Raw genomic sequence first — 10846 nt, 5'->3', positions numbered from 1 at the left:
TAGAGGGCAAGTAGATCCCGAAGGTTCAGCCGAAAAGGTGCTTGACTATGAAAAACTAGGGTATATGTTGACAATGATTTCGATCCTTTCTTTCTCCCTCGGCTCCCCTTTATATAGGAGGTGGAGCCACGGTTTTCGTATCGTACAAGTTACAAACAGCGGGAGACATTTGAGTCCTTCATGTATTATTACAAGACTCTTTATTCCTAATCTATCTCTAACTTCCATATCGATGTTTATTGGGCTTTCGGGCCTTATAATCTTCGGGTCGTGGGCCTCCAGATAACCTCGGGTACCTTATTCGGAAGGCCCATTCGGGATGCCTATGTCAACGACCTCTCAGGGAACGAGGCATGCGAGTGTCGCCAGTAGGAATCTAGGGATCACTCCACACCTTAATGTTGGTGCCATCGCCCACACGCCAGATCAGGCCATCCTTGAGTAAAAAAGGGAAAACTCTTTCAGTATACTGTGCCAAGTGTAAGAGATGCCAGGAGAGCCCACTGCATTGAGAATGGAGCCATCAGGGAAGTACTTTGCACGGAAAACCCTTGCACAGAGGGACTCGGGTTCCTGGAGCAGACGCCACCCTTGCTTCGCAAGCATTGCCATGTTGAAGAGATGCAAGTCACGCAGCCCCAAACCACCCTGACACTTGACCTTTGAGAGACAATTCCATCCGAGCCAATGGTGTCTCTCCTCCTCCTGGTTATTCCACCAGTACCGACAGACCATCGAGCTGATGTCATTGCAGAAGGTCTTGGTGATGTCAAAACAAGACATGGCATAAGTGGGGATAGCCTGGGCCACTGCTTTGATAAGGATTTATTTCCCCACTCTCGAAAGGAATTTCTCCTTCCAGCCTTGGATTTTCTTCTAGATTCTTTCCTTGAGGTAGTCAAAAGCCAGAGTGATAGACATGCCCAAATGGGCCGGTAGGCCAAGATAACGATCCGAGAAAGCTTCATCCACAATGTGAAGAATCCCTTTGAACTTTTTTGTGTGGTAGCGGTGGTGCACTTGCTGAACATAATGGCTGAATTCTCCTTGTTCACCATATGGCCCGATGCATCCTCGTACAGAGCCAAAATGTCCCTGAGCTTTTTTGCACTTGATTCATTTACCTTTAGGAAAATGAGGGAGTCATCCATGAAGAACAGGTGGTTGATGCGTGGTGCAGCAGGACAGACATGCACTCCATGTAGCGAGCCATCCTCCTCGGTCTGTTTGAAAAGGGTAGAAAGTCCCTCGACACACATGATGAAGAGATAAGGGGAGAGGGGGTAGCCCTGGCACAGACCACGCTGCGGAATGATGACATCAGTCAGATTCTTGTTCACCTTGACTCTATAAGTAACAGAGGTGATACAGCTCATCACCAACTGCACCCATTGGGGATTGAAGCCCAGCTTCAACATCATATTATTCAAGAAACTCCACTCAACGCGGTCAAAGCCTTGCTCATATCAAGTTTGATAGCAACCAAACCATCTCTGCCCCCTTTACTCAAGTGCATGAAGTGAGTTGTTTCATAAGCGAGCAGAATATTGTCGGTGATAAGCCTCCCCGCACAAAGGCGCTTTGATTCTGGGAGATGATGTCCTCCAGAACCTCCTTCAACTGACAAGCAATAGATTGGCAGACAACCTTGAAGACCAGGTTGGATAGGCTAATGGGCCTCAAGTCCTTCACACGCTCAGGTTTATTGATTTTTGGAATGAGCACAATCACTATCTCATTCGACCCAACCGGGATAGGGCCACCATTTAGGACTCCAAGAACTTCAAGCTGGACCTTCGCACCAATTAGCTCCCAAAACCGCTTATAGAAGATAGCAGGCATCCCGTCAGGGCCCGGAGCCTTGAGATCACCCATGGAAACAAGAGCAGTCTTAACTTCTTCAACGGTGAAAGGCCTTCTCAAGAAAGAATTCATTTCAGAAGTGACCACAGAGGCAACAACGGCAAGAAACTCGGACTCCCGGGTACCCGCACTAGAAGTGAACAGGTTTTGGTAGTAGTTCGTGATAAAGGATCGCAGATTCTCATCCCCCTCGACCCAAATCCCGTCATTAGATTTCAGCTTCTTCAGCAAATTTACCTTCTTCCTCTCCGAGGCACAACCATGGAAAAAGCTAGTATTCATGTCCCCATCCTTCAGCCAGTTGGCCTTAGCCCTTTGTTTCCAGAAAGTATTTTTTTGGTCCTGGAGTCTCTCAAGCTTGTATCTGAGCATATGTTCCAGCGAGACCTGCTCCTGGGAAAGAGCACGCTTCCTGCAGCGATTTAGATCTTTCATGGCTTTCTTGATGCGATTCTGGAGATCTCCCAACACCTCCTTGCTCCAAGAGTGCAACTCGGAATTCACTTTTCTGATGGCATCCCTGATAGGCACATCACCAGACAGGAGGGCCAAATGCCAGGCATTGTGCACCACCTCCTCGCATTGGTCCTCCTCGAGCCAAAATGCCTCAAATTTTGGTCGTTCTCTCACCCCATGGGAGCTACCAAGGTGAGGGTCCGGATCCAGGATCACAATCACGGGCCTATGATCAGAGTGCCTGGGATCACCATTGATCGCCTTATAAGCGGGGAAATGGGTCCGCCACTCCAAATCCGCGACAGACCTATCAAGCCTTTCCTTGACGTAATTTGCAGCGCAGTGGCTGTGATTACGCCAAGTATATGGGTCACCAACAAAACCCAGGTCTTCCAGCTCGCAGAACTCAAGGGCCATTCTGAATTTATCCATGCAGGCTTGTTTCTTTGCCTGCCCACCTTGCTTCTCACTAGCAAACATAACCTCTTTTAAATCTTCGAACCACATCCATGGCAGGTTGTACTGCCCATGAAGGATGCGCAGGAGCTTCCAAGTCTTCTCCTTTGCCCTCGACTGCGGCTCACCACAGATGCTCGTGATCCTCCATATGAACCCATCATCTCCGGTGACCATTGCATTAATGTGAAAGCGCGACGATCCTGGATTAACAACCAGATTGACATCCTCCTTCCAAAGCAGGGCCAGACCCCCACTTCGACCCACACAGTTTGTTACTTCCATGTGTGGCATGTTCAAGAGGATCTTGATCTTCATTCCCTCCTTGTCTAACTTTGTTTCCGACAAGAAGAGCACGTCAGGATCTTCAGCCTTCACGAGTTCGAGAAGGCCCTGCATTGTCGGCTGGTTCCCAAGCCCCCGACAATTGAAGCCTATAGTTTTCATTGCTTACTGCAGGGCTGAATGGGCAGCCCCGCGTCTGAGTTGACACCCTTCAAAGGATGCAGAATGTTGGATCCATTGCCACTTCTATGCTTCTTTTCCTTGCCTTGAATCGAGTTAGAATCACAACTCAAGCGCTCACCCACAACCTCCCTAGCCATCCCCACAGGGATTATAGCGAGAGACATGTGTTTGTCGATCTGCTCGATCACCCCACCATCAGCGAATGCTGCATCAGAGCCACCACTGCCCACTCCAAGCTTTCGCTTCTTCGGAGGATGGACAAGGGGGTCAAATCCAGGAACAGCTGCCTTGCAATTTCAGTGACCTTTGATTTTTCTTTCCCAGCGCCACCCTTCCCTGGTGGTGAATTCATGATCTGATCGCCATGTTTCATATCGTTGTCCTCTCCCGGGGTTCTGCTGGTAGCGGAGCTCAGTCCAGATTTCTTTTTTTTCGATAAAGGGAATATATTAATATCAAGAAGATACCAATTACACCCAGCCTCTGCAACAACGCACCACCCTAATGGCACTACGGATGCACACAACCAAAAACAAGAAAAGAAAACTAAGAAAAAAAAGTCCCGCTACAGTATCTCGGGCCTAACAACAGCAATACATCCACCGCCAAGACAACACCTGAATTACAGACTAGTCCCCGCTCTCAAAACAAATGCCTCCACCAAGGACATTGCCAGGCACAACCAATAAAGGCCAGACCTTGGGTTTTCACCCTGAAAGGTAGGACTCTGCACTTCACCTGTGTTGTCGCCCCCACTTTCATACCGCTGCTGTGAAGCCCGAAACACCAAGCAAGTCCCTCAACATCGGAAAGACTTGAACCTCCCTTAGCTAGTCCTCCCCTCTGACCTTCATGAAATTCTCTTCTTCCGACTTTCATCATGGATCCATAGTCACTTGATGTCAATCAAAGAAAAAGAGCTTCGCGCCGCTCCCTCCAGAACCAATCGGTCGGAATAAAAACATGGGTGCGCACGACCGAATACCTCCTATCCAACAAACTCCAGGCAAAAGCACTGTTACATTCATCGGCGGAGCCTTCCGGAACTCAACACTCCGGCCAGATCACGAGTCCAGGCCTCCGGTAGATCCTCCTCTTCACGCAAGAGAGGCCCTAGGACCGCCGCCTTTATTCAGGTCGGACCCCCACGTCGGCGACCATCCCGGGCTGGCCACTCCAACCCACCACCGGCGACACCGACGCCGGCTTCCAAGCTCCTCCATCATGCCGCCGGAAAGCGGTGATAGATCGATAGATCCACCACCACCAACCGCAAGCCGACCCTCTCCGACGAAGAAGATGGCCACCTCCACCGTCGTACCCAAGGCTGCTGCCCCGGGCGACCTCGTGGCGCGAGAGAAACCCGAGATCGCCTCCACACACGGCCTAGAGGCGGGGGGAAGTGGCGCAGATCATGGCCTGGCCGCTGCCCGCCACCAGCCCCTCCGGCGTGCTGCGGTGAAGTCCGGCGGAAGGCAAGGTCTGCCGCTTCTGGCCGTCGCGCGAGGTCTGGCCGCCGCCCATCACCACCGTCCGCCGCAGCGAGCGTCGAGGGATCCGGTCGCCGTCCCAGCGGCGGCAAGGAGAGGCCGCCGCCGCCGCCACGCTCCGCGGCCTTTGCCCGGCGGCGCTACCGGCGGCGGCGGCGGGGTGTGTTTAGGGTTGGGAGGGGTGTGGGAGGGGAGGGGTGCGGGAGCAGTTCTTCCTACTTGGCACGCCAGGTTCAAATGAGATTAGCATCTTACTACCCCCACCCCGCTCCTTTGAGCTGTTCCAGGAGGTAGAAGCAGTGGCCTGCTCAAAGGATTGCATCTTTCTTCTGTGCTCCTCTGGCACACGCAGGTTTCTATCAAAGGGGAGCTTGCCATGGGCATCCCGATCCGCTGGGGCCCATCACTCAAGCTCACCGTGCCCAATCAAGTCACTGCCAAAGCAGTAAAATAGGAGTTTCCCATACTGCAGATTGAAGTTGTCATCACGATTCTCCCTCCTGATGGTCACCCAACGGCGCAGAGGGTGAGACATCCATTTGCATGTGGTACTGCTAGGTAAAGGTAATTCGGCCAATGCAGCGCAGTAAATCAATCATTTTTTCCAGGCCCACCTACTCAACATGCAGGCGCAGACCTTGGGCCGATTGTGTGTGTGTGTGTCTGTGGGGGGGGGGGGGAATTGGGCTGGAGGGGCGAAATGGGCTTGCTTTAATCATTTTCTGGGCCACATACTGGAAGATCCTTTGGTATTTATTGGTAGGCTGTGGGGGCGACGGCCCATTTCGCCCCCAAGAAGGTCCGCCAGTGTCGTCATGTATTTCCATCTACGTCGCCATATCCCTATAGGCTAGTAGAGTTTCAGCATTTAAAACGTACTAGATGAAACACGAACTTCGCCGCGCCGCCTACATTATGTTATTGCACAACGTGACAGTTAGACTCGATGACGCGTTGATTTGTACTAGAAAGCATAGGCGCGGCGACACGCCGCGCCCGTGACGTTATTTTTTTTTAGCCTACATAGTTTTTATTATATATTTGATTCTTCGCTGAGTAGTGGTTTTATCACGTGACAGTTGAGAAATATCAACTAAGTTTGGTCTTTTAAAATGAAAAAATTAACCTAGTAAAAGTAGGATAAGGCAGATGATATAGCTTTTTTTTTTTTTTTGAACAAGGCAGATGATATAGCTGACCACGTTAAACAATGAAACCAGGCCGCTTACATTTTTCTTTTATTTTATAGGGAGAGAGTCTCTTACGTTTGATTTCTCTCTATGGAAATAAAAGTGGTATGTACACCGGTTGGTCCATGTCGGTACAGAAACAACTCACACACGCACAGATGTGAGATGTCTGCTCCTGATCCCCTTTCTCTCTCTAGTGCTGCCACCCATCGCTCAGCTTCGGATGTTCCGCCGTCAATCGACAGCGCCAACCACGCCCGTGTACTCTCCCGCGCTCAAATCTGGCAGCTCTCTGGTTCTAATCCACGCCGGCAATCTTCACCTTTCCCGATACCTTGATCTCACTCCGTCCGCCAGGTACAATTTCAGCGGCTGACCGGCTCTGCCAATCGGCACCGTCACCGCGCCGCGGCGTGGTCCATTCCTTGCTGAGTTCCGGAAGTTGGGCTCGATCTCTTGATCAGTACGTCTGGAGAGCAGAATCGCCAGGGGGTTTTCAACAAATTTGCTTATTGTCAGGTAAACCTTTTCTCTTCTAAGCCATTTTCCTCTTGTTGGTTCGATTGCACTCTTGGTTCGTAGTATAATTTTCTGCATCGGGATTTTTTTCTCTCATACTCCTGCCGGAACAAAACAAAGGGAAAGCGGCATATTAGTTTGCTTGATTAGTAGGAATGCATGTAAGAAGTTGCATGTAGTTGATTTTGTGGCTGTTAGATGGTCTTATTAGCAGTAGCGATAGAATTGGCCACGCTACATGTGTGAATGGAGTTGTAGCTCCGCCATTTTGCTTTTCATGTTGGCTGAGTCACATGGATCGAGATACTCCAGGAGGTGGATTAGTCTGTTAGTGGAGTAAGTGCATGAGGCCTGAGTGGATGAGTATTGGTCTTATACCTGCAATTTAAGCTGAACAAATGAAAATAAAAAGCCCCGGGCAAAAAGCTATGTGTTCTTTTGTGAGAGATAAAAGAGATTGTGCATATTAGTTTGTCAACTGTCCTTCTTAGAAAAATACAAATGCTTCTCTAATGTTTGTCTTCTGCCACTCTATTTGTGCACCTGAACAAAAAGATTAGCCAAATTGGTCCTTGTATTTCAGCTAGCCATAATTTTTAATTTTTGTTTCTGGTGTGAAATTTTAGTCAGTTTTGTTAGGAGCTTCTACAGCAAGGAATCTGGTACTGCAAAGTATGTTGATATAAGTACCATTTATCTTTTATCTTTTTATTTATTATTTATCAAATTTTCTTATTGTTGCACCTTGCAGTAAAATGGTTACAGCACATCGCTGAAGCTTTCTTCGGCTCCGTTTGCTTATCGACCGCTGCCGCCTCGCCGTTCTGCTCCCTTGTGCACCGCACGACTAACACTTGTTCGCGGTGTGGCTGCGGGGCGATGGACCTTGGCCGCTTCGGCTGTGGTCTCCTGGTGGTTTGGCACGAATGCTGACACCCCGTACTGACTACAGTCTGATGTTGGCCCCACCTCATGCTTCGGCCTCCCTGTTTGGCCTCTGCCCTGACCTCCTGTTCTTTGGCTAGCATCTCTTGCAATGCGCTCAAGGTGGCACATCTATGAAGGTAGTGGCGCTTATAAACGAAGGCACTCCATCGGTAGCAGCGGCACTGGCTGGATAGTGCAGCACCGGTGGGATAGTCATTGGCATCGTTCTTCTCGGGTGTAGTGAGTGCGGGCTGTTCACACCTCCCTGGCGACCGCCATTTCTAGGTATGTCTATTTTTTTGGTGCAGCAATATACTTGTCAATCTAGTGTTATTCCTCTTGGTGAAACAATATACTTGTCAATTAAAGTTTGCTAGGTTGTGTGAAACACCGTTTTATTCTGGTTTTCGGTAAACCTATGCAAAATTAGCACCTCTTTGTGGGGAGCGTTAAGGATTTTTGCTTTTAGGGAATTGAAAAATTAACCTAAATATCTATAGTTTTGCCTAACTGTAAATTATTTTAGGTAGCATGCCTGACTGTACCTAGTATTTTTGTAGACTAAGAAACAACAATGCATATAGAAATTCTAGTTAGCAATTATACCTGAATGCGCAATATTTTAGTCTGATTTAAATGTGGTTGATGGTTGTTTGGGAATCCAAATCTATCCAGCGCTGCTATTCACTTATTATTTGATCATAATTTGTAAATTATATGGTAGCATCACGAAGAGGTCTTCAATAAAGTTATGTTGGCCTTGAATTGATATCTTTGAATCTCTCCTGACTTACAAAGAGTCGCATCGTTTAAATATGTTGACAATATGTCGGTACCTTTTTATGTAGCTAGAAAATAAATAGTTCGCCCAAATCTGATTCGGAATATCCCTTAACATGATTTCTTTGGTTAATCATATGAGTATCCCTTAATATGATTTCTTTGGTTAAGCATATATAGATAATAGTTTTATACCTTTGTTGAGAGTAAGGTTAGTAACAATGAAAAATTGATAACCAGATTTAGCTAAGCCATGTTAATGTGAGAGAATAAGAAATCTAAAAAAGTTGGTACCTGTTTTAGTGAAGACCATATTAGTATATTACTGATTCCCCTTGCATCTATTTGATTACCTCGTTTCTTTCCAGCTTGGAGAAATGGTAGTTGGTTGCATCTATCACAGAGCAGCAAGGAGCATCACGTGGGCAGCTGGAAGGGCGGGACACCCAGTCACATGTGGAAGGAAGTACATGCAGTGAGTGGGTTACCGGAAGGCACCGGTCTCCAGGAGAGAGAAAGCTAGCAGCTTTTACAGTCAAGTGGGCCTGACAGGGTTGGTCAAACCGAGTTTTTTAGGGTTCTGATGAGGCTTTTCAGGGTCTAGAAAAGCCCACCTAAAGCCTGAATGCATGTGCGGGCAGCAATGAGCCACGTTGCTTGAAATAGGTGGGACTGTAGCAAATTCTGCTATCTACAGTGGTTGAAGCGTTCTGGGAGCGGTAAACTGTCCATCCTTTATATAGGGGATAATAATTACAGTGAGGGGTAACTCGTAAATGTTTCTAGTGTTACTATATGTGGTGGCACTCCATGTCTTCTCTAGCATTCCATGTTTCTCGGTCACCTCTTGCTTCTCAATGAGGTTGGCCTAGAGGGCTGACCGAAGGATAAAATACAAAAACAACACAATCCTAGGTCTAGTTTGGGGGCGTGCTTGCTTTTGAGGACCCGGGCATTGCGCTCATTCAAAAGCCGCCACATATCTAAAACCAGCTAATCCATCCTAGTTTTTTGCATTAGAATATATATATTTTTCAGTCGCCTCTTGCTTCTCAATGAGGATGGCCTAAACGGCTGACCGGAGGATAAAATACAAAAACACATTCCTAGGTCCAGTTTGGGGTGTACTTGCTTTTGAGGACCCGGGGCATTGCCCTCATTCTAAATCCGCCCCATATCTAAAACCAGCTAATCCATCCTAGTTTTTGCATTAGAATATATGAGATATTCATGTTAGAATTTACATTATTACTAAGCTTTGCATGTTAAACAAAAACATCATAAGTTATTTTTAGAGATTATACAATTGCTCATATTCATGCAGCAAAGATTAGTAATAATGTGAACAACTGATTCTACAAGTAAATTTTGTGTATTAAGTGCATACTCCAATGGCCAAATAATCAGCTCACAAATACTCATGAATGTGTAAGCATGCAACAATGACAATGGTACTGGTATAATCCCTGCTCTGTTTTTGCTGCCAAATTTCTGCAGAAGGGTATCTAACCCAACTTAATGGGTACAAATAATTAAATTTAATGAAAATGTAGAATTATTGTGAAATTTTGGGGCAAAGTGAGCAGGATTTCACCAGCGATGATGTGGAAATTTTACAACATTATCGTCAGCAGACCAGAAAACATATCATAACGAATTAATGCATATCAAAAACTTCGTAACAAGTCTGATGAGCACCTCTAGACCGAGCCACCCACTAACAGACTAACTCCCAGTGTTGGCTAAACCGCTAAAGAGATACAAAAAAAATTGACGCTGAACAGTGGGGAAACCCACTGCATATTTCTAAACTAAGACCTTATAAAATACATGGCTTTTGGCCTCTAAGCTAAAGGTTAAGGGAAAGAATTCACCTAAGCTATGATGTCAGTATAAGATTTCCTTGTGGAGAGGCCTTGTGAAGGAGGTCTAAGTCATCCTTAAAAAAAGATACGATATATCATAATAACAAAATTCATATCACACCAGCCCGATTCGGAAAATCAGATGATTTCATACGAAGATCTAATGACTGTAATACATCTGATGGGGATGCCCTGAGTAGAGAGTAGTCAGGTCATCCACTCAGCTTAAAGTTTAGAGGAGTTACATATCGATAGAAACCAACGGTAGGTCATGTGGTACTGTCAATCAGTAATCTACATCATGAAGTCTAAGCAATAAGGGCTTCGATCTATGAGGCTACATTGTCTATGCCAGCCCATTGTTGCATAATAGATACACAATTATGACACACGAGGCATCTCCATCTCGAGGACCAGTAAACTGCTGGCAGTAGGCTTACTCACGAAAAGACTCAGTAGATGACTACATGAACAACATATAATCAGAATATCACTGCAGTAACTATAACCAAGGTTGATTTTTAACTTAAGTATCTATCTAACATTCAAAACGTCATCAAGCAAACAATATCCAATCTGTTTTTTTTCTTACACCGGGTTTGATGCCAAGGACGTAGTGACTGAGGATTTAGATATATTAGCTTTCTTAGCACCACCAATGGCAGCAGGTATATATGTGAGTGAAAATGCAGAAGAAACAACATAAACATGCACAATGGTTTCAAAGAGAAAAACAGGACATCAAGAGGTGAATGCATGATTTCAAATCACCAGCTGCATTGATCGTAGCGACTTCCGTGAATCGTCTTGCCACCATCAGGTGACCAAGAAC

General features: G+C 46.6%; 1 protein-coding gene and 1 long non-coding RNA gene across 2 annotated transcripts; one reads left to right on the top strand and one right to left on the bottom strand.

The window, feature by feature from the left end:
- Positions 1 to 461: 461 nt before the first annotated feature.
- On the bottom strand, positions 462 to 3174 carry LOC127337675 (uncharacterized). Its single transcript, XM_051364256.1, has 3 exons — positions 1573 to 3174; positions 1056 to 1382; positions 462 to 503 (listed from the first exon to the last, which is right to left on the bottom strand). The coding sequence occupies exons 1-3, from the start codon at positions 3172 to 3174 to the stop codon at positions 462 to 464; spliced, it is 1971 nt and encodes a 656-aa protein (XP_051220216.1).
- Positions 3175 to 6032: 2858 nt separating this feature from the next.
- On the top strand, positions 6033 to 8867 carry LOC127325981 (uncharacterized). The gene is made up of 3 exons (XR_007867516.2): positions 6033 to 6442; positions 7194 to 7654; positions 8518 to 8867. It is a non-coding gene; the product is annotated as an uncharacterized lncRNA (long non-coding RNA).
- Positions 8868 to 10846: the final 1979 nt, after the last annotated feature.

Source organism: Lolium perenne, chromosome 1 (genome assembly GCF_019359855.2).
Source record: "Lolium perenne isolate Kyuss_39 chromosome 1, Kyuss_2.0, whole genome shotgun sequence".
In the NCBI taxonomy this organism is placed as follows: domain Eukaryota; kingdom Viridiplantae; phylum Streptophyta; class Magnoliopsida; order Poales; family Poaceae; genus Lolium; species Lolium perenne.
The sequence above is the reverse complement of the archived record's forward strand: the minus strand, read 5'-3'. Positions and strand labels throughout refer to the sequence as shown.